The sequence below is a fragment of the Labrus bergylta genome, chromosome 18, assembly GCF_963930695.1.
Source record: "Labrus bergylta chromosome 18, fLabBer1.1, whole genome shotgun sequence".
In the NCBI taxonomy this organism is placed as follows: Eukaryota; Metazoa; Chordata; class Actinopteri; order Labriformes; family Labridae; genus Labrus; species Labrus bergylta.
Window position 1 is genome coordinate 22,385,233 of NC_089212.1, and position 23,742 is coordinate 22,408,974.

The 23,742-nt window shown below is 43.5% G+C and overlaps 1 protein-coding gene across 1 annotated transcript; it reads right to left on the reverse strand.

The window, feature by feature from the left end:
• Positions 1–1,125: 1,125 nt before the first annotated feature.
• asap3 (ArfGAP with SH3 domain, ankyrin repeat and PH domain 3) lies at positions 1,126–23,265 on the reverse strand. The gene is made up of 26 exons (XM_020642704.3): positions 22,892–23,265; positions 19,182–19,254; positions 16,679–16,824; positions 15,049–15,123; positions 13,437–13,486; positions 12,728–12,845; positions 11,359–11,444; positions 10,917–10,992; positions 9,845–9,931; positions 9,528–9,637; positions 8,733–8,802; positions 8,517–8,604; positions 8,184–8,232; positions 7,184–7,350; positions 6,957–7,090; positions 6,725–6,816; positions 6,409–6,589; positions 5,398–5,483; positions 5,140–5,255; positions 4,981–5,048; positions 4,179–4,286; positions 3,844–4,048; positions 3,283–3,553; positions 2,950–3,157; positions 2,646–2,777; positions 1,126–2,498 (listed from the first exon to the last, which is right to left on the reverse strand). The coding sequence occupies exons 1-26, from the start codon at positions 23,015–23,017 to the stop codon at positions 2,424–2,426; spliced, it is 2,997 nt and encodes a 998-aa protein (XP_020498360.1). The 5' UTR covers positions 23,018–23,265; the 3' UTR covers positions 1,126–2,423.
• Between the last annotated feature and the right edge of the window lie 477 nt (positions 23,266–23,742).

The window sequence follows — 23,742 nt, forward strand, 5'->3', positions numbered from 1 at the left end:
GACTGATTGGCTTTGACTCAGTCCAGGTGTGGGGAGCTTATATAAACTCTGGGTCTCCAACAAAGAACTTTCTGTGCGTTTGTTTTCCATTGCCAGTCTGTAAGTCTGTAAGTCTATAACTTGGGGTGCTGGGTAGTTTTGTTCTACTACTCCAGCGTTTAGTGTTAACTGTTAACGGCCTCCCTGCAGCCTTTGCTTTGTGTTAAGGGTTTTCTGGTTCTCCTGGAAAGTTGAATTCAGAGTCAGCTGTTTGGCCCATCTCTAATCTATCGCTTGGTCATCCTTCTGTTATAACTTTAAGAAACCCCTGGGTCCGCACCTGCGCCCCCCCCCCCCCCCGAAAACTCTGAAAACATCACAGACAGTGGGACTCGGGTGTTACACCCATTGTAGACAGTCATGACTCACAGAGTTATTTTCAGAGGATATACTTGATTTATATTATATTTAAGTGTGAAGAATCATCACATATAAAGCCTTTAAAGCTCAGAGTTCATTAGTTTTCAAAATTTGGTATTCTGTTATCAAAGACTGTTTGTTTGGGGTTTTGAATCCATTTTATCTTCATGCACAGGTGACAACATTTGCGTTTGTTAAAGCCTCTGTGAATTCTGTAAATCCCTTCACTAGGCTCGAGGATTAGTCCTGCCAGATATAAAACAATATCACCTTATTTCACGATTGAAAAAGACCCTTCATGAAATGTGTTTTATGTGTATGTTAGAATTATACTAATTAGTCAACAGTTACTTGTTTTTGTCATTTCCTGCTTACAGTTGCACTCTAATACAGTCATCCACTGTTTCCTGATGATCTAATTACACGTCTGTATTGTGATTTGTTTGCTCATTGATCCACAGTGAGAGAGAGAGACAACATGGGGAGAAACAGTCTCAAGCAAACAGACTCGTCGTCGGTTTGTTCAATCTCAGGGAAGATTAAAGGAAGTGAGCACCTGCTTCCTGCTGTGTGCTCATTATTATCGGTGTTTGTTTTTGTGATAGAGGATCCTTTGTGAACACTGATTAACTCGCTGTTCCCTTTTTTTTCTCTCCCTCTGACAGACGAGATAATGAAACGGATGAGAGGGAACATGAAATCAAATCAGAGGACATTAACATGAAGTAGAATGATTCAATCCTTTTATAATGCATACAACAGGTTATATATATACTGTACATCTCTGGACATTTTTAGACAAGTATGTACAACAAATTGTGTGAAATGTGTTACATTGTGTAACTAGTATAAAAAAAAGTGGAGCAGTTCCACCTCTCCTTCCCTCAGCTAAAGATTCCTTAAAATCTGGAAGCTACTTTGTGTGTTCAGTAAGTGCAAGAGTGCTTGTGTAATACACACACATGCACACACACGCTGTCAGTGTGTGTGTATACAATAAACTGAACAAATGACTGCAGCGGGGTGCTGTTTCTAACCAGCTCTTTTCAGAGTGCCATTTCCTGGTAGAGCAGCCTTCTTTTTCTTTTTTTTGTTTTTGACACAGAGCCGTTTATTCCAGGTTCTCCGGAGACAAGATGCTTGGAGCCAGAAGAAATTAGATCCTCCACTCTCATTGCAGCCTGCATGCTGTGCCCAGATTCACGATGGTGAGTTTAAAGTTTCAGATCTCTCCCCGGGTTTGCCCAGACGCCTGCCCCATTTTTGTTTGGAGACAGACCGGCAGGCACAAAGCCATACGAGTCCCGGTGCAGGCTGCAACAGACACTAGACAGGTTTTGGAGCTCAAATCAAAGTCTGAGTATACTATGATTCAAAAAGACTCGACATCATTAAGTAGCTACATCTCTGTACAGCAGCTGGCTGTGTTCATGTTTACAGCGCTGCCAACTCTTCACACGATTTCTTCTCTGTGAGTTTAAAGTGCCTGAAAGTTGTTTTTTTTTCTTCCTTTGGGAGGTTTTTTTCCTCTAGGCACAGATCCCAGATCAGTATGGATTGCTTAAAAAGCTAAAATATAATCTGTCTAAAAGGTAAAATGGAAATTAGAGCAGTTTCCAAAAATGCATTTTAACCTATAAAAAAGTTGTTCATGTTTTTACACAACTGGAGAAACAGGATTAAGTTAAAAACACTAAGCACATAACTCTGTCGTTACCAGAGAGGTTTCATGTGGCAATGACAACCTTTAAGTTCCCTTTTAGATTTCTAGAATGAGTATATGTTAAGGATATAATCCCCTAAAAGAGCGTGCATCCTCAGGTGTCCTTTGGCATCATGTTGTGGGGAAAAACTGTCTCTTTGCCAAACCTTTCCGTTTCCATTACGTCCAGGAGAATAACATCTTCCTCTCCTGAGGGTTTAAAATCCTCTTGTGTTGTTGCGACAAGCTCCAGAACACATCCCACGCCGGTTGACTCGTTCTGCTATATTATCATGCATTACATTTATACTCCCATGATGCTTCAGTCTGTCAGTTTGTGCACATAGTTGACAGGAAATGTCCCAATCCTGCTCGTGTCCCCCTCGATGTGACCAACCTGTTGGTGGAAAAAAAAATGATGTCATATTAACGATCACGGGAATAGTCCTGGACAGGTTTCATATTTTTGATTTCAGATTCCTTCACATCAACAGGAATAGTCCAGGATTTTTGCATGAAATCAAGAAGTTGTAGTTGCACTTACCCACCAGTGGGGGTCACTAGTGGCCGTGACCACAATGATCTCATCTTTAAAAAAGGCGAGCTGCTCAGAACTGACCGCTCTACAGTCCACTAAAGCCTTGACACGCTTGTGATGTGGCCTGCTGCCTGAAGCCTGCGGGAGACATGAGATACTATTTCAGTGTTGCCACCAACAGATTTATGTGACCGTGAAATCTCACAGGGCTTTTCCGTTTCTCCCCAGAAGAAGTCCAGTGGAACTAAAGATAGTGCTAGTGAGGACTTTAAACCATAGGCTGACTTAATTTTCAAAAGGTTTTTTGTACCATAGCATTCCTGCGAGGTCGTGGGACGCAGCCCACAGTGGGTGAGGATGACGGTGCTGGGGGGGGAGCAGGAGCTGGGGGACTGTTCCCCACTAAGCTGCAGTACAGCTCCTCCTGGCTGCCCACACAACTCGGAGACATCACACCACACTTCCCCTGACTGCCTCCTCCACTGCTGGTCCGGCGATACGACGTGGTCTTCTCAGAGCTGCGAAGTGGAGAGAGTAACCATGACGTAAAGATCTGGATCATCATTTTCAGCTTTGTGAAACTAAAAGTTGTCAAAGGGTTCGATTTAGGAAATGCATGATCTTAAATCGATATTCCTCCCACCTGACGGGCCCCATGTGGTTCTGAGAGGACGTTGTCGATGCGACGCTGCTTTGAGAGCCACTAGCGCCGGGTTGACCCTCCCAGGCCTGCTTCTGTCCCTTTAAGCCCCCCTGTGCGTGAGGAGACCTAGGTGGTCTCCCCACTTGGCCTTGTGTTTCTGTGACGGCTGAATGTGTGCTGTGTCTCGCCTGCGTCTGGGGACTGGACGAGCAGCGCCGTGGGGTGGGGTTGCCTTCCTGTGTCGTCACCGAAATCTGGGGCTCCGAGCGACCTGTGGTGGAGCGGATAAATGAAGTCCAGAATGTAGAACAAGAGCAGCATTGTGTACTGTAACTGTGTAACAGTATGAGTGTATAAATCCAACATGAGTAGGTTTTTAAAAAAATCCATCTCGCAGGGACAGTAAGAAAATGAAACCTGCACATTTTTACTTTTTTAAACATTCTGCTGTAAAAATGATAATTGCAGCTAACATACTGCTTTTTAATGTCTTGAGTCAACAGCTGTGCGGTTTAATTCAGAGGTGAAGGTGGTTTATATATATATTGCAGAGCTGCTCACCTCTCTGGATGGATTTAAGCGGCAGCGGTGGTGCTGTCGCTCCGGTGGGGGCACTGTTATATAAAAAGTCTATATTCTCATACGTCTGACATGGCCTGCTTGCTGAAGTTCCATTGGCACCGTTACCCAAACTCCAGCGAGAAAAGGCAGATCCACCGCCTCCGTTCGTTGACAGAGGAGAGCGTTTATTGGGTAACGGGCTCACCTGAAAAAGGAGCGCAGAGTTAGCTTTTCAAAGAGGTGGTGTTTATTTTTTCTTGTTAGAAGAGATTTCAGGAGACAAAGTCAGTGATGAGATTGGTGAGTGTGTGTGTGTGTGTGTGTGTGTTGTTTACCCTCTCATCCAGGTCATCCTCACTGTCATAAAACTCCTGCGACTGCGTCTCCCACATGAACTCCACGTGGATCTGGGCGTTGAACTTCCCACTCTGGGCCAGTTCCAACTAAAACACACAGACACACACACATCACACATTCATCCAGTTACACAAACGCAACAGTCAGGAGCCAGTTCTGTTGTTTTAACATGTAAAAAAACAGATATTTTAATGTTTTTTTATTTCACTTCAGGAGACTTTTAAGGTTAAATAAAAATTTAAAAAAAAGAGAAAAAAGGCAGGATGGAAAATAATGTCACCACAAGCCGTCATACATCCCTTTACATTTTAGGAAAATCCATTTAGACAAATCTCTTTATAAAATAAAAAAAGGCTTAATGAAATCAGGAAGAGAAAAAAGCTAAATCAAATTAATTCAGGCAACAAGGAGCCTTTTTTTTTTTCTTCCAATGACTACACCACCGGCCTGTGGAACAAGGTTGAGCAGGATCAAACAGGATATGACACAAAGCAGATCTGATTCAGCGGGGCAGATGGCCGGTAAGAAAATAGAACCGGTTTGGAAATGATCCACAGTGGGACCTGACGAGGATAAGATTCCTTGTCCTGGGAGTGAGTTTTTAAGCCGAGCGTTGCTGCGCGGGGAGTTAGTTTAAGGTAGTGTTTCCAGCTGTGGTCAAGTTGTCTTGTTTAGTTTCTGGTGTTGGCTTACTGGTGGGCATTTTTATGTTGCAACTTGAGACTGCGTGTGATCTCACAATGTATGAATAAAAAAAATAGGGAGAAAGTTGTGTCTCACCAGCTCGACACATTGTGAACGCTGCAGCCTCCGGGCAACATCGAGGGCCGTCTCTCCGGCTGAGTTAACTATGGAAGATGCCAAAAAAAGAGGGATGTTTTAAGTGTTTACTAATTGCACTGGGTGATGCAGAAATGAACAAAAGGGTGTTTAAGGTACCTGTTTGAAGAGCTGCCTTTGCCTTGAGCAGTAACTTAAGAGACTCTGGCTTGTAATGCAGGACGCTGTAGTGAAGAGCCGTGTTTCCTTCTGCTGTTCTCTTCTCCAGACAGTTGCTGAGCAGGGAACACGTACAGGAAGAACGGTGTTGCATGTTAAAGACTCTGAGCAACATTACTGAACAAGCGCTTAATCTACATAACAATCAAATACAATGGTGGAGCATTGAAATGCCTCAGTAATTTGAAAGTGTCTAACCTGTTCTGGCAGAGGAAATCCACCAGTGCCAATGAACTTTTGTCCTCCAGACGAACAGCGAGATGGAGAGCGGTCTCTTTGATCCCCTTGAATGTGAAGAAAAAAGGGAGAATTGGATGTGAGGAAATGGTCATAGGCAAAATAGTTGAAAAAAAGAGATGTTTGCTAAACTTGCACCGTCATGCAGCTGCATTTTACGTCTCCCAATCAGCTCTACTAGGACGCTAATGGAAGAGGTTGAGTGTGCAACAACTAATTGTGTGTTTGTGTGTCCTACGTCTTTAAACACTGGCTGCTCATAGTGCAAACAGACGGGGGCAGAAGAAACACAGCCTGCGTAATTCAATGAGCTCGTCTCACTCGTTCTCAAGAGACGTGAGCTCTGACCTCAAAGCTGAAATAATAAACGACGGCCAACCAACACAAACAAGACACTCACATCTACGCACACACAAGAGGAGTCAGCGTCGCTGCACGCCGCACACGCTACTTAAGCCGAGCAGGAAGCGTATGACGGGGAGGGTAGAGCGTGATTAAAGATGAAGATGAGGCGTTTTAGAGAGACAGCAGAGGCGGGGGAAACGAGATGAGAGGATTAGGAGGGACAGATTGGATTAAAGGACATCAGAAGAAAGGGAGGGGCTCCGACTACCCACCCAGATGAAGCATGCACACACGGGGACAATTAACAAATACTTCACATGCTGTATCTATCCACACCTCCTTCTTAATGTACGTGGTGACATTCCTAACACTGTAGGGGATTTGATTCTATTTTTACACATTTGAGCCACATTTCTACTCTTTTTTTTAAATATTAAACAAATGTCGATGTGTCTTTAAACAAACTGGGTGGGCGGCCTCTTCAGGATGTAGCCGCCATTCAAACCAAATGCATGACATCTGTGGGAATGTTATACTTCAAGATCTGTCACAACATGCGTTCCCATCCTCACAGGATACATTTCAGGAAGAGAGGCAGCTGTTGGAGATCCACTGAGTTATGCTAACCTGTCCATCGGGGAGTGTGAGCGGTTTGGCGAGCTCTGCTCCTTCAGCGTAGAGCTGCAGGAGAGAGGCGAGGTCACGACTCCTCACGGCGTCATACAGCCGGCCGGGATCTGCTTCTTCTCTACGCTGGACAAACCGCCGCTCGGCGTACTTTGCCACTATGTACTCCTTCCTGGCATTCCTGAGGGTTACGTCAGAGAATTTGATGAAAAAAAGAAAAAAATCAATCAGAATAAATGTTTAATAAACACAAATCAACATGTTTATTCTCTCTAAACAATCAAGACTGTTGGTTTATTAAAAATCAGGGACTCACATGTCACTCTGTGGCAACGGTTTGACAGAGTCGTTTGGAAGGCCCGCCTCCATGATGTCATTGAATCGAGTGTTGCCAATACTGACTGCCAACTGAAATGACACAGAGATGTTTCTTAAAAGCAGCCGATTAAAAGGCAGGCAGTTACATAATGTCTGTAATTAGGAAATCCTGACATCCACCCAAACTGTGTGTGTGTGTGTGTGTGTGTTTCCATGCATGCTCTTCGTACCAGAAGCTCAGAGGTGCTCAGCAGGTCCAGAGTGAGGGACTGGATCCTGGAGTAGTGGACCCCCAGCTCCCTGTGGATGCCAGAGCACTCTATACACGTCAGGATGCCCAGATTGGTCGACAGCCATGTTGGATCTGGAAATGACAAAGACAGCTGGACCGTTAGTAACACTCTGAAATAAGAACATTTCACTCTGCAAACATCATCCACAGCTGATCTAGGCCGACCTGCAGCTCCACAGTCAGCGCAGGCCTCGTTGCCGGGCATGTGTCGGAGTTCAGCGATGATGGATCTGGAAAGTTCCTGAAGCCCGCTGTCCTGGAGGTGGAGCTGGTCTCCTCCTAATGCTGTGTTCAGGGCCTCCTCTTTACTGTTCTGCAGGACTGACACCCAGCTAAAGAACAGAAACACAGAAAACGGTTAATGAAAAGGGCGAAAGTTAGTTTTGTAACGTCTCATTTCGAGGGAACCATCAATTTGTGGCATCAAGTGAAACCAACAGATTGATCATTTTAGTCTTTGGCACGTCAGATCAATGGTAGTCCAGTCCCCCCCATGTGTTTTGCATGTGGGTTTTTTTATTTTTTATGATGAGTCATCGTTACTCTCTCTTTCTCAGTTTTCATGAATTCTACCACCCAGACTCAAACCAAACCTCACGTCTTTCATTTAGAGCTCTGGCACTTCCCCCTTCAAAACCATTTCCATCTCCCTCTGTCCCAAAGCTCACACAGCACAGCACATCACATCAAAGAATCTGCCCAGAGGCTCCCTCACACAAGTGAAGGAGAGGGGACAGAAGAAGAAAAAAATAAATACACATGCACTCCCTTCAAGCCCCACATCACAAAACAAAGTTCCTTTGCTTGCTTCTTGAAAGAGAAGAAGAAGAAGTCCCACCCAACACCAGCTGGGCCGTGGAGCACCTCGAGGACAGCTTTTCTTTCTGCACCCTTCAGTCGCTCCCTCCTTCATGTCGACTATCAGCCTTGATTTTGCTTCACTGCTTACATCATCGATTTAAACACACCCTCATATTACTTCACATCTGTATCTGTCTTCATCACAAGAGCGGCCTTAGCCATTCTGAAACGAGGATTGCTGTTTCCCATACAGGCCGTGGCTCAAGTAAAGCAGCATGACATTCTCACAACTTGCTCACACAAAGAGAAAACACAGGAGGTGAGGAAGAGCTGACATGCCACCTACAGTCACATCGACACTTACATCATACACTCCTGCTCGTCTTCGGTCTGGAAATGGTACGTACGATTATCTGAGGAAGAAGGGGGGAAAATGAGGGTTAGACACCGTCAATGCATATTTAAATAACCTACTGAATAAAGGATGACGTGATGAGAGTTATAAAGTTAACAGGGTGGTGTAAACAGAGGTTGCAGGACTAGAAATGGTGTACAAAATGCACGATTCATCACAGGTAAAATGTCTTTAATTCACATTTCTTGTAAGGCTGAGACCACATGGGCGAGCTTGCACACAGCTTTACTTTAGAGTGGAGGGTAAAAAGTGTTCAGGGTCAAATGTTAGAAATGAACCTACGAGTCACCAGGTCAAAGGTCCTTCTGTCGTCTGGGTTCGGACGCACCTGACAGGTCAGGAGGTTCAATTTAGCTGGAGGTCGATTGATCTGAAGACACACACACACACACACGTTTATGTCAGTATGATTTGGAGGATTTGGACACGTTTCAGTTGAAGGATGCACTTTGTTGTGTATCAGATCGCTTGTTGACAGTTGAACACGTGTGTCCTCACCGTACTGTGAGAAATTGTCAGGCAGCCAAATTTCACTCCACACTTCCTCTTCTGCCAAACCTTCCTGATCCTGCACAATCAAATCCCAAAACATGAAAAAAAAACAAAAAAAAACACTTGAGACATAGAAACAGAGACTGGCATGACATCATCCACCTGATTAGTTTCTGTACAGTGTGCTTAGAGCTTACAGTGTTAACATGTAACCCTGGAATTGAGTAATGATGATCTAAACACAGCTTAAGTCTTGTTTTCATTATCTCGATTGAATCCTGTAAAATGGCTGACAACATGCTCTGTTTTGTCTCCATACACCCTCCTGAATAAAATCCCCCCACCCCCTCTTTATCTCACTGAAACCTACCTCTGATTGTGTGTGTGTGTGTGTGTGTGTGTATGCATGTGCGTGACCAAAAAGTTGGATCCACTCATTTTGCGAGTCTGCCAATAAGTTCCAGAGGAGGGGCCCCACTCATAATAATAAAGACCAGGTGGGGGGAGGGGTATTTAGAGCTCCCCCCCCTCCCTCCCTTTGTACACGTCACCCGGCTCTGATCTCTACCCTCTTGGAACATGTTCCTGACTAAACATGTGCACTTTTAATGAACACTTTCAGAAACAGGTATGATTCGGGGGAAATCGAGACATTCTGGTTCTGAGCCGATACCCATTAAATTACATGATTATATATAAAGTGATTCTTTTGTGTCCCATTTATATTAAATTCTAAAGCCATACATGTTATTTGTGCATGTCATTTGATATTTGGACACTGAAACCAAAACGTTTACACACCCGTCACTCTTCTTGAGCAGGAAGCCGGATTTCTCCGTGCCATACTTCTTGTTGCCCTGTGGTTGGTGGATGCTGTAACCGTTGCCAGAGTTCTTCCTGTTCAGGTACTCCTGGGATCAGAGGACATTTTCAGGACTTTATTTCAAAGGCCGAAGATAATGAACATGTAAAACCATTTCAAACAATTGTGAGGATCGGAGTTAAAGATTTCTGCAGCTGGACCTTTAGAGCGACGTCCAGCTGCAAACTTTTTGTTCAAATCAAACTGAGGATTTTGAAGTCAAGACGCATGTATCATGCAATATTTGACAGCTGACCTCTTTCCCCTCCACTTGCAGAAGTAATCTTAGAGAATCCCTCAACTGTGTGAGCTGTTTGACCTCCTCGTCCTGCTCCATACGCACCTACAACACACACACAAAACGGCTGTTAGTTCAGTTGCAGCAATGAATGAAACGCAGTGAGACGGTAGAGGAGTGTGTTTTCAAATGGATTTGCTCATATGCACATGTTTCTTCTTTATTTGTTCCAAGGACTGGGTGTGGAAGGCCAGTACATCAGAGCTTTGAGTAATGGCCTGAGTAATCTTGAACAAGATCTCTCAGCGCTGGGGCGTGCCGTCCTGGGAGGTTGCACGTTTGATATTAAACCAGCAGATTGACCATGTTTGCGTGCAACACAAGTCAGTTTAATTTTTCCGTGGAGCCATAACACAGATTTTGTCAGGATTTCCTATTTGATGCTGAGGACTGTGGCATGTCTGAGCGGGTCTCCGTCCTGCCAATGCAGAACCAGAAAAACCTCTAACGTTTTTGTTCAGTGTCGCACCGTTCCGTTTCCAGTGCGCTCTCCAGGAAGACGTTTTTTGCTGACTGGAAACAGGTTAGAGTGGTTGGAAGAATAGGTGTGCAACAGGGAAGGAATGAAAATGAAGGATGCTTTGAGGGTTGGTTTCATCTTTTGGAAATAAGAGGCAATGCTTTCCTGGGAATGTGTCCAATAACAGAGTCTGCCTGTGGGTTCTGCTGGGGGGAGGTTTCAGAGGAAGGGGGGGAGAGAGAAGCTGACATTTTGACTGCTTTGGAAAAAACAGAGAAAGATTGCTAAAGGAGGTGATGAAGTACTATGCACTCAAGTCTCCTTGACCCATTTTTACCTGCAGTGGGCGTGCATGTGTGTCTATTGTTTTGATTGGGAGTAGGATAACATTGACATGGGTGTCCTTTATTTTTAGCAAGCCCCGTCTTTACATTCTCACTTCCTCCTCATGACAAATATTCCTCTGTTAAGAATCATAACAAGTGTGGATGACTTACATTTACCCCTATGAACACAGATGGGATTAAAGCACGTAGGCAGACAGAGCAGAAGCAGTGTCTTTGTACTTACCGTGTGAACAGAAGCAGCAAGCTTCTCAACAAACGGAGCCAGATTCTCTGCAGCTTTCAGGCCGTCCTGAAAGAAACTGAGATCGGAAAAAAAACACCATAAACGCTGAGTCATGATGGCGCTTGATCATAAACAACCTGGTTCAGACCAATCAAAACATCACATGCTGAAGCTGTATAAGCAACTTTGCTCCCGCACGAAAACCTTGGCATAATCATAAACGGGTAAATGGTTAACAAGGTAATAATATCTGGGAAACGGAAAGTGGAAGCAAAGAACCTCAACTATGATGCTAAACCCCCGACTGAAACCATAGGGTGGAAATCAAATCCATATGTGTTCAGGGCCTGGATAAGGTCCAAACTATATTTTCTTGATCTCATTTTATAAACTGAAAAAAATTAAAGCAGAGCAAAGAAATGTAACACAGACTGAGACTCACCTGAGCTGGGCCTGATAATATTTGATAAGGCTCTGGAGGAGATCTGGGCCCTGACGCACCTTCAGCTCCTGGATCTTCAAAAGATACTGGAAGCATAAACACAGAGAGTTAAAAGAGCTCCTACAATGGAGAGACTTTATGGAAGGCCTATAATCGTAGTCTCATAGAGACCAGTTGTTCTCAACTGGTGGGTCGGGGACTCATAATTGGGTCGTGGAGCTTTTTTCTGTGGGTTGGTAAGATATGCCTGGAAGAAAACTTGTGTCAAAAAGTCTATAAAACACTTTTTTAACAAGATTGTTTTCGTTCTATCATGCTTTGTACTGTCCTGAGGTCCAAACTGTTAACTTTTTCATGAAATAAAATCAGATATTTTTGCGGTTTTTCATGACGGAGTTGTTATTGGGTCCTCGGGCATGACTTTTTGAGAACCTCTGATATAGACAAAACATCTTAAACAGCTGTAAAAGCATGTTTCTTTCTGTTTTATTTTGTCATTCTTTCCAAGACCAGCTTTTTTTAAGGTCATAAGCCTTATTTACACTCTGTCCAGACACTGTTACTTGTTTTGAAACTACAAATAGCCTTGAATCCAAACTTGTGAAAAAGTCATGCATTTAGTGAAGACTTTATTGTTCACTTTCCTTTCCTTTTTTTTTTTAACAAGGGACAAAAAGGCTTTGGAGGGATATCTATGGAATAAGGATTGTCTAAGCTTTGTGGAAGGAATGACTACATTGTCTTTGTTCCATAAAGTCTCAATCCATCTGTCTCCGAAGTAGCTGAAGCAGAAACGTCTCTGTTTTGTGTGTATATTTGTGTGAGGTTTTTGTGCGTCTCTCTGAGTGTTTGTATGCAAGGGGGGTCAGTGGGGGGGGGGAACAAAGTCAAACTGAGAGACAGAGGGGTGGAGCGGCATGTAAAACAAGTGGAAATTCCATTTTCACTGCCTCTCCTCTTCGGTCTCAACAGCTGGTCTCAGTCAAGAGGACTTTTCTTTTTTTCTACATGTGAACTGACACACTTTGCTGAGACTGCACCACCTGTACTTTAAAGCGAGTCCGTGGCCTTTTAGAGGAATTTCCCCCCAATTTGGCTTCCAGGTGCGAGTCAAAAAGCATTTTCATCTTGACTTGAATCAGCTCTTTTTAATGTAAATGACCCAGCTGTGCAAGACTCATGCAATACAGCTGTTTTGTTTTATTCAGAGGAATTAACAAAGAGACACAAAATGGGTCAAACCTTGCCATCCAGTTGATCTTGGATGGAATATGGTATCCACCAGGCAGACCACCCATGTGAATTAAATCTACCTCAGGTATGTGAAAGGTGTCTGGGTCGGCTGCTTTGACTGGCACTGATCCCTCACCTCACACATCTGCAGCTGAAAGGTCCGTCTCTCTCGCTCTATGTCCTCCCCTCCGTCGGATCCCTCCGTCCTGATCAACCCCAGCTGCCTGCTCTTCCTCTCTTTCTCTAGCTTCCCTCTGAGAGGGGATGGTGAGGGGGAGGGGAAGAGTAAAAATAAGAAAGAAAACATTATTCTTTGTCATTTTGGTTCACAATGTACTTCACAATTCTTTCATCTGCCAGTCCACTTTCTGTTATGATGGCCTCTTTCAGACATTTAAGCAAGCTGCTTATTTCCACCATGACTCTTTAATTCCTTTTATTTTTTCATGAACTCTGAGAAAGGGAGAGGAATTGGATGACAGACAGTAATGGAGAGTGTACCTCTTTTTTTACAGCATTATAAAACACTTCAAATCATATTCAGAGAGAGATCAAATGATCGCTGCAAAGTGCAATGACGCAGTTTTATTTCACAGTAATGTAATGAAGATGCCCAAGGGGAATGAACTATTATCCTATTAACCTCTGCTGTTACACCATCCTCAGTGACCCAGTAAAAGAGCTGTAAATGTGTGACTCCTAAGGCAGTAACATCTGTCTCAGGCAGCCGGTGCTTTTCTTCATGTTAGCATTTAAGATAAAGAGTGGGGAAGAGAATCCACATGACTACAAAAACCCACATAAATGTAAAGCAACAAGATCAGTGTAGGGGCACGGTTAATTACATTTTGATGTCATACTCCTTCCAACTCTTCTCCATCTGCTTCTTGAGCTCCTGTGGAGAGGAGAGGGAGAGGGAGAGGAGAGGAGAGGGAGAAGAGAAGAGAAGAGGAGAGGAGAGGAGAGGAGAGGAGAGGAGAGGAGAGGAGAGGAGAGGAGAGGAGAGGGAGAAGAGAGGAGAGGAGAGGAGAGGAGAGGAGAGGAGAGGAGAGGAGAGGAGAGGAGAGGAGAAGAGAGGAGAGGAGAGGAGGAGAGAGGAGAGAGGAGAGAGGAGAGGGAGAAGAGAGGAGAGGAGAGGAGAGGAGGAGAGGGAGAGGAGAGGAGAGGAGGAGGACAGTGAGAGGAGAGGAGAGGAGGAGAGGAGATAAGGAGAGGAGAGGAGAGAAGACATTATTTCAATCTTAATGAATAGAAGTTTAAGGCTGGTTACAAACTATAAACAACAAAACTATTGTGCTTGTGCTTGAATGAAGACTCAACCCAGCGTAGTAAAGTTTCTGTATATGTGTGCTGTGAGACTGGAGTGTTTATAGTTAAACAGAATGAGTAAATACTGTTTGTATTGTAATTATCTGCCATGATCTGGGTAGAGCCAGACAGACAAACGCACAGAGACACGATTACTCATGTTACATTAACCAGTCTGCTTTCTGGCTGAACAGGATTTCAGTAGCACTATGCCTTTTCTTCCCAGTTACAGTGAAGCAATGTTCATCTGTCAGATCAGCTGTTTTCAAACACAGGGCAGCGACAGGAGCTTTCAGTAGCATTAGCCTCTCATTACTCACTATGTCTGTAGGCGTGGAAAAATCAAAAGGCCCAGCACTAAGCAACAAGAGATCTTTCAGTATTGGAACAGAGCTTGGTCTTACTCAATAATCTGCATAAACAGCCTCATATTATCCAGTAACTTTAAGAGGGCTCAGCTGGAGCTAAGGCACAGACAGACAGCATTATGCGCCTAAAGAGGAAATCCAACCTAAAACTGGGTTTACCCAGAGATATTGATTTTAGGCAGTAAAGTCGGCATAAAGTATTTCTGAGCATCTAGAATAGAATATGTGATCCTCAGATTGTCCTGTGTGGAGCTGGTTCGTAGAAGTTGAATGTAGACTGCATCACAACGGATCGAACATTCAAACTGAGCTATAAAAAAATTAAAAAAACTCGGCAATATTACATAAAAAAATTAAAAAAGACTGAAATGTCCTTTTTTGTGGTGTTGCGGTGTCTCATTTCTTAAGGAAGTCAATGCAAACAAGTTCTCTTTTTTTTTATGAAAGTTAAGCCAGATATAAGCAGATAGGGCGGCTGTGGCTTAGTGGTAGAGTTGGTTTTGTCTCAACTGGAAGGTCGGGGTTTGATCTCCAGCTCCTGCAGCAACATGTCTGATTATGCTTCGTCAGCGGTGTATGCATGTGTATGAATGAGATTAGATACTGATGGTCACTTTCCACAGCAACCTCTGCCGTCAGTGTGTGAATGTGTAGGTGTGACCTGCGGTGTGAAAGTGCTTCGAGTACTCAGAAGACCAGAAAAGCGCTTCACAAGCTCAAGTCTATTCACCATTTATTTCTTTTTAGTATTTCACAAGTTTGTAATAAAATGTAGACTCACTAGTCTGCCGTCCCGGAGCTCCGACTTCAGCACGTTCTCCAAAGGAAACGATAGGATGTTGTTGAGGTTTTGCACCTGGAACATATTTTGAACAAACAACAGAAAGAATCAAGTCAGACATGTTTCACATCATGCTGCATGCAGGTGCTCCTTATCTCCCTCAGTATGAGCAAACAGCCACATGCATGCACACACACACACACACACACACACACACACACAGGGTCCTACACACTCCTGTGTCCCTATAGACTTCTGTTTCTGGGAATGAGGCTGGATAACCCAAAAAACATGATTCAGACACTTCGAACTGATGACTCATTGAAAGAAAACACTTGTCGGTTATATCCACCGTTGAGATTTTTTGGATCCAACAGGGAGTGTGATGTGATTGTTTTTATGACTGTACAGTAAAGTAGGGGTTCAGATGAAGTTCAGTTTTTGATGGAAATCAGATAGCATGTGTTGTTCAGCATAACCTCACTGTTGGGACTTTACACTAATGCTCAATTTCCTGAGATCCCCAAAGGGAAGCACATCTTCACTTCAGCATGCAGCTCAGCTATACGCACATTATCCTTCATATCCTGAACACGAGTCTCCACTTGACCACTGCCAAAGTGTACATACTCCTTTTTTTATGAATGTCAGTGCAGTCCTGCCGGATACAACCAAGCTGCATGTGGATCTTAACATAAATAATATATAACCGTTTCCTCGAGCTAACCCTTTTTTTATATTGACACAGAGGACGTGGAGACGGCTCGGATTGTTTTTGTTGGCCTACAAAAGCCGAGGTAATTAATAGATAGTACATGGAGTTCTGACAGAGGGAAGTACCTCCTCCCGACGTGTGAACAGACTTAAACATGTCACAGATCACTGCGACTGTGTGTGTACACACTGACGAGTGGAGCAACACACATTGACACAAAACACACACACACACACACAGGCAGCTCTACAGGTACAGGCTCAGGGTTGATTTGTCGGTCGTTGGGACCTACTTCGTCTTCACCTCTGTACGGTTAAGACTCCCCTGTGACACCTTGATTGACACACGGGAGAGAGTGTGTGTGTGTGTGTGTGTGTGTGTGTGTGTGTGTGTGTGTGTGTGTGTGTGTGTGTGTGTGTGTGTGTGTGAGAGAGAGAGAGACCGTTGCGTCACAAATGGAGGCCTGGGATGAATTATCATCGCCATAGAAACTATCAGGGGGAGGGGTTTTCAGACTGCCCCAGATTTTGGGAGGCCAGAGGAGAGAGCGTGCAGCTGTTGAAACCCCCTTCCTGCATGAATTCATTCATGCATGTATGTGGGTGCTCTCGTCTCGTGCTTTTTAGTTGCACATACACCCGAGATCTCATAGGGAGAGACTAGATATTTTGAATACATTAACTAAATCTTCTTATCTACTTTCTTCCCTCTTAGACTTACAGATCATTTCCTCATTTGAGTGTTTTATAACCTTGTAAAAGGACCAACATCTCTTTTAGTTTCATCTTTATTTCCATCCCTCCCCTCTCCCCTCTTCCCTCTTTTGTGAGTGGTTTGAACTCTACAGTTGAGACAGCTAATTTGTTGAAAACTCCACTTCCGAATCCTCCCCACACTCTTCTCGTCTTTCCTCACCAGATTTTTGAAGAGGGCCGTGACCTCTCGGGTGAACACTGCCAGGTTGAGGAAGCCGGTGGAGACTTCGTTGTTGTCCTGCGTGAGGTGACTGTGCCCCAGGTTCTCCAGCACCTCGATATACTGCTCTTTGTTGTCCACATGGGCTGAAAAACAACACACGGTTAATGATGACTCAGATTGTAGTCACATGTGCGGCAAATCTGAAAAAAGACGGATTGACTTGCCATGTTGCAGTGAGAGTATTTTAACAAGACAAAGCATGTGGGATAAATTAGCACTGGTTTTTCCACCCATCCTGGAGCAGGAGCCAGGCAGACTCTAGGTTTCTCTAGGGGCTTCTAGGTCACTTTCCCAAGGGTCATAACCTTTGTGGGCTCTCAGACTCTCTCTGTTGGATTTATGTGGAAAAGGACTGATGGAAAAGAATCTGAGCTCCAGACTGGCAGCACATTCGTTTACATTACATTAAACGAGCTTTAACCCTACAGCTATTTTAAAAAATACGGCTCGGATTAGGATGTCAAATAAACAAAAGTCTTAATTCAAGCCATGAAAAAAAAAAATCATCCCTCGATCAAACAGTGACTGCACTGATCAAAACCAAAAGGAAAAAATTGTTGCATGCTTTTAGGGGGATACCAATGTTGAGATTGAAAGTAATCAGAGAGGAGGCTGTTATGAATTAAAGGTTTAGGAAGGTAGTGATGGAACATATGGTTGGAGCAGACTTCTGCAGGAGAGCGCACGGACGACCAAACAGAGTACAGTTTGTGGATTTCTTCTGCTCCAGTTCCCAGCTCAAGACAAATATTAAACTGTTCACTGTCTGTAGCCGGGGAGACGGGCTGCTGACACAGTTCTACTGACTGACCGGCCGAGAAGTGAAAGTGGGAGGAAAAAAAAAAACTGCGAGTGCAGAAACACCGCAGGACAGAGGAGATCAAATCAAGGAAGAGCGTTAGAACTTTTAGCCACAGTGAATCTTCAGCAACTCGTTTAAAAAAAAAAAAAGAAGTATGAGAACAAACAACTTTTTCTTTATGCATCCATCAAACAACACAGCTGGATCAGAGAGGAGCTGACCTTTAACAAGCAGAGCAACTCGACTCAGAACACACACGGACTCGCAGGCCACAGCAGCTTGGCAGAAACCAAATGGTACTTAATGGTTTATGGGAATATAGAACGGAAGAGGAGAATATCTCACCATATGTGTGTGTGTGAGTCCAGTAACGGACTGCATGTGGGAGGAGTGGGTGTAAGAGTGTGTGTGTGGTGAGTCAGGCTGTTGATTAACATCAGGACTGATTGAGGGGTTCAACAACAAAATGGTAAAAGAGAGAGGGGGGGCTCTCTGTCATCTTACCCATATGATTCTACTTAGATATAGAGGAAATGAAGTAGAGCGGACTCACATGGAGAATATAAATGCATCACTTCTCTGCAGCTACAACGTTACTGCTGACCGTAACTGGTTGCCTAACTCTGTGCAGTTGAATTTGTGACTCACTTTCACTACAAACAAATTCTACGAGTTGAAGTCATGAAATGGAAAGCAGGCTTGTGAGCAAGCTCGGAACAACAACTTCAGGATATGTTTTGCAAGTTCTTCTGTTTCTCCCGCGCAATTTTTGAGGTGAACACTCACATCTCGAGCATTTCCCCCTTCCGATAGAGTTTGTGATGACGTACTGTGGGCCTGCATGACTCACGCACTCACAAAACATCCACTTAAGAGGCCCAGTGGATCTGCTAGGTCACTGTATAACACCCTGTTGTTGCCGAAACCACCACGCACACACTTTGCTTTTACACACACACACACACACCACAAAAACCATGCTCTCTGTACGGGTGTAAACACAATCACCCGTCATCCCACGCACCCATAACAAGGGGCCTCTCTCATAAACACCACGACCCACATGGGCTCGATGAGGTCATCCTAACCAGGCGTTGGACAATGAATTATGGAGAGGCTCCCCTTTGCACTCACCACGCCGCCATAATAGAGGCTGCCCTTTACTTAAATGCTGAGTCGACTCGACATCCGTCATGTGGAGGAGCAGAAAAACTCCTGAATGGATTTTAGAAGTTAAACATTTGATGTGTTGTTGTACTAAAACTGTTTAGCAAAAGAACCGAATTGAAGTTTTTTCTTTGTCCTTGGGCAAAACAAGTTGCTCCTGCTGCTTCATCAGCAGTTTTGTAAAATGTGTATGAATGGGAGCCGAGTGTGTGTGGGGTTGATGGACTCTTTGTAAAAGACTGTATTGTGAAAATATTCCAAAGTCAAAAATGAACTTCAATGCATAACTTTGTTAAAATTCCCAACAGCATCAAGTACTGAGCAGACTGGGCTTGTTTCATCTGCTCATAAAGACTTTGTAAAGACATAGCTAGTTTCTAAATTTAAAGTTGGTTTTATTTCTTGAACAATTTGTGTTGTTTTTTTGTGTGGATGAAATAGATGTACGAGTTGAGTTGCATCGACACTCACCGAGTCCAGAGGTATGTATAGTTTTGATCATCTTCTTCATTTTCTGTAGAGTCGTGAGGTCCATCTCAAGAGACTGGGAAGAAACAACGAAAAAAAAAGAAAGGTTGAAATTAAAAATGAAGAATAGAAATAAGATGATTCACTTGATAAAACCTCGACACCAGGGATGGAAATGCAAACATTAGTGTAAACGTGTATGTAGTTCAATATGTGATATTTATAGTTTGCAGTGGTACACATTTTTTTGGAAATCCAACAGAGAAGGTGTGTCTTCTAAATTGTTGAGCTAAACAAGTACATTTAAGCAAGATACCTTAAATACAGTTCAGTCAGATAACTCATGTTTGTATTTTTTAAATATGGATTGCTGCAGAGCATAGATTGTGTTTGTCGTCTAAGCTCCGCCCTCATCACTCCTCACAGTTTTCATTTACATGCAGGACTTTAAGGAGTGACTGGATGAAATCTTAAACCCCCCAGTTGGAGCCTAAATGCTGGGGTGGTGCTGGTGTAGCAGAGTGAGAACGCAGTACTGGTTGCAGGTCCGAGCTGAAAATGAAAGAGCAATAGAGGGAGAGACCGGAAATCTTACAGCTTAAATAGACCGCTAATTGGAAGGAGGTGTTGTCGGGTGACCGTGGAGAATGACACGTGTGAAGTGTGAAATCAGTGCAGCTCGAGTTGACTGTGTAAACAAGCTTGCATCTATACAGAGATAACAAGCAGCACAAGATCATCTGTCAGGGTTGACAAATGTCTTCAGGTTCAGAGAATATATCTTTTTGTTTTTCCAATTTCATTCAAACAATCTATTCTATCATTTTTGATTTATATTCCAAAAGTTCAACAACAAACGTTATCTCATGGCTCTTTAATTATGGAAGAGATCTAAATATGATCTATGGTGTACAAGCACTTGGCAACAGTGGAAATGAATATCGTCCTACTTCCTGTGTGGCTGAGACCTCCAGCAAAACTGGACTCATAGGTGGACCAATCTGTCATAAAAAACAGGACTTGCTGCTCAATTTCGACTTGTGTTTCTTTGCTGATCATGTTGACAAAAAGTAAACGTGGCCGTGTTCGGGTGTGCTTCATTTTCTCACGGTGTGTGTGACTCAGGCAAACAGGTGAGTAAGCACAAGCCGTCTGTGCTGCGTTGTCATGCATCAACCCTCCGATGATGTCACAGCATTTTCAGTCCACCTGTCTGACTGACTGTCACTTGTCAAGTTCAAACAACACAACCTCACATTCACACCAGACAGAGGACTTCTTCCTCTGTTTCCTCCCAAAAAATATGACACATGAAGAAGCCAAGATGCCAACAGGCGTCTCTATAGATGGACAATCAACGTCTTCAAAAACAACAAAGTTTAAATAAAAAAAACGACACCCTGTTTAGTCTCCTTACTCGTGCGTCTTTGTTTTACTGCTCCAGACATGCTGCACTCCACCTTTTTGTCCCCAGGAATAGCTTTAATGAGCCGGTAATCTAGTCCTGTAACAGAGACTCTGAAATGTAAGATGATGTTGTTTACGCGTCCCCGGTCCTTTCCTGGTTAAGTCCACTCCCAAAGTGTCGGTTCCTTAATTAAAAGGCGGAGAGGGTGTTTTGCGTTATTGGACTGTAAAGACAATGAATGGGGGAAAGTGATTTAAGTGGAGACTGGGAGCTGGGAGTTTCTCATGCGACTCATGCTGTTTTTTTTGGTTTAAGTTGGCCGGCAGGAGAAGAGAGTAAACAGTAGAAAACAAACTAGTGCAGGTCAAAGAAACAGGTTGCTTTTTTAGAATTTTGTGGAATAAGTCGCGGAGGGCGCACATGGAAACACACACAGAGGAAGAGAAACTCGGCAAAAAGTACATCCCCCAGTGTGCTGAGGTGGAGAAACTGGCTCCTGGCTGATTCAACAGAGACGTTTTGTACCCATGTGAAAAAGCTGTATACACCTGCTGTCTGTCAGGGTGTGTGGCACTAGAGATTAATATTTCATGAGCAACAGACATTTAATCCTTTGTTTTTACTACATCAACTACGCACACTAACACTTTGAGCTGCAGGAATGCATTATTCATTTTAACCTGTTTAAGATTTTAAGAGCTGTGTTTTGAGACAAACTTCTTCTATGGAACCAGCTGACGTAAAGTCTAGTAAAGCTTTTTTAGTTATAGGGAACAAAACCGTTCCTTATCTGCCTTTCTTCTCTCTTTAATCATGAGTAATAAGTGACAAACAGTCGAGTGTGTGTGTGGGGTTAAATTGAGTCTCTGTTTCCCTGCCTGTTGCCATAAACCACACACATGCCCACACATTACACAAGCCATTAATCAAGCTTGACCCAGCTGAGCAGACTAAACATAAAAACCACAGATCTATCTGTACAGGGATTGTTGCATTTATATCTGTATGTCTGTCTGTGTGTGTCTGTTTGCACATGTGCAGGATTCTTGTATGTCCCTCCCAAGGTCAGGTATTCCAGCTATTTACTTTTGCAGTATGTCACGGTCATAAATAAGGTCATATGTGCAGAATAAGAACACAAGACAGATCTTTAAAACTTATCTAAATTCAAAAATCTGCAAATATCTGATCAGCAGCCAGCTGACGCATAATTGGGTTACATTATCAACAGGATCCCATTCACATCAATGAACCACCAAATGAATTATTGTAACTGAGGTTCTGCTAACACACAACCATTGCTTGGTTACCCATTTATGATCCCAAAGCTTATCTTCCTTCTAAAAAAAACATCCCCAGCCTTATAATAACAAACCAACTGTGAGCTCTCGGTGTAATCTAAGCTCCGTCCATGGTTTTGGTAGAACAGTGGGATTCACTGTTGTGTTACGAGGAAGACCGAAACAAGGGGAGATGGACTTGTGTGCAAACTTGGATTATTTGTTTTATGGCATGAGTTCACGGCGGCCTCGCTGTGTTTCCTCCTTTTGCCTGAGGAGCTTTATGAGAAGAGATTTCAAACAAACATAAATGTGCACACACACACAGATAGAGAGAGAGAGACCTCAGTAGGCTTTGAGCCAAAGTACAAGTTCAAACAGACAGAATGCACAAACATCTGTGTGTATGTTTACACTCACAAAAAAAACTGCTGCAATTTTCTCTATGCATGTCCAATATCATTCTGAAGAAAAGAGCAAGTAAACTTTCTCTCAGCTGCATTACCTCAAGTAACCTTTACTTTTCTGCTGAACCAGCTCTGAATCCTCTTGAATGCTAACAACCAGAATCATCTGAAGACAGAATAGGAGGTGCATCACCCAAAACAGAGAAGGCACACACACACATATTCGTTTTTTTTTTGCCAATTAAGGGTCTGTGCATTTTTTTTTGTCTAATATCCCAACAGTGATTACAAACACAAAGTATCTCCTCATCAGCACACAACACAAATCAATGAAATGGCAACACTTGTATGTGTAAAAGTAGTTCGCATTGGGAAGCTGACACAATTTACAATTTAGGTGGCAAAGAGTAGGCGACTTTTGTATTTCCCTGTCCAGCTGACTTCTTCAGGAAACAATGCTTGACAACTTCAAGGAAATATCTTTTGAGACTTATAATGTGAAGTGAAACTCTCAGATATTAAGCTGACCCATGCAGCGTTATAAACAGGTAAAACGAAAACAGACAAAAGGTGCAGCTTTCTCTCTCTGCACACCTTCCCCCCTCCCAGCTCTCTTACCTCCTCCACGGTCGAGACTGTGTTCCGACAGTCACTCATTTTCGACTGGAAACTCGAAGTCCCCGGCGAAGACAGGTCCTCGTTTGTCAGGACCACAAAGTCCGAGATACTGATTCGCTCCGGCATGATGTTTCGCGTTGCGTTGCTCGGAGAGGAGTCACTGAGGAGGAAAGTTCGCCGAAGTTTTACGCGCGCATGTAATTCCCATTTGAAGAAACAAATAACATTTTATTTTTTTTACTCTTCCAAAGGTGTCCAAGAATACTGTAATTCCTCAGAGTATCAGTTCCTCAAAGCGCATTTGTTTAGGCGGAAACTTGTCTAAAAAATCGGACCTGTGTCCTGACCGAGTTCAAACTGCACTCTGCGAAAGTGTGCGCCCAGCGAGGGAGGGAGCAAACTCCATCATCACGTGGGAATGTTTGTGCTTTCTGGCACACTGCAGAGAGAGAGAGAGAGAGAGAGAGAGAGAGAGAGAGAGAGAGAGAGAGAGTGCGTGTGTGTGCGTGCGTGTGTGTGCGTGTGTGTGTGCGTGTGTCTATCTATGCCTTCGCCTCTTTCATTCTTATTTTCTCATTTCTATGCAAACGGCAGTGTGGTCACCATGGATATGCAGAATGCCTCATTCACGGACCAAACTGAAGGAGAGGAATTTCAATGGATGAGGAGCTGATGGTTCTGGAGAAAGGCTTTGCAGAGGAATACCTGCATATTAATAATGTGAAAGCTCTGATGTTATAAAACTGATTAAATTGACTATTTTGTTTGTTGTTCAAAACTTATGCACATTCATCACATACACAACAATACTCATGCACCTCTTTTAAAAGAAGAGGTTGGATGTTGAATGG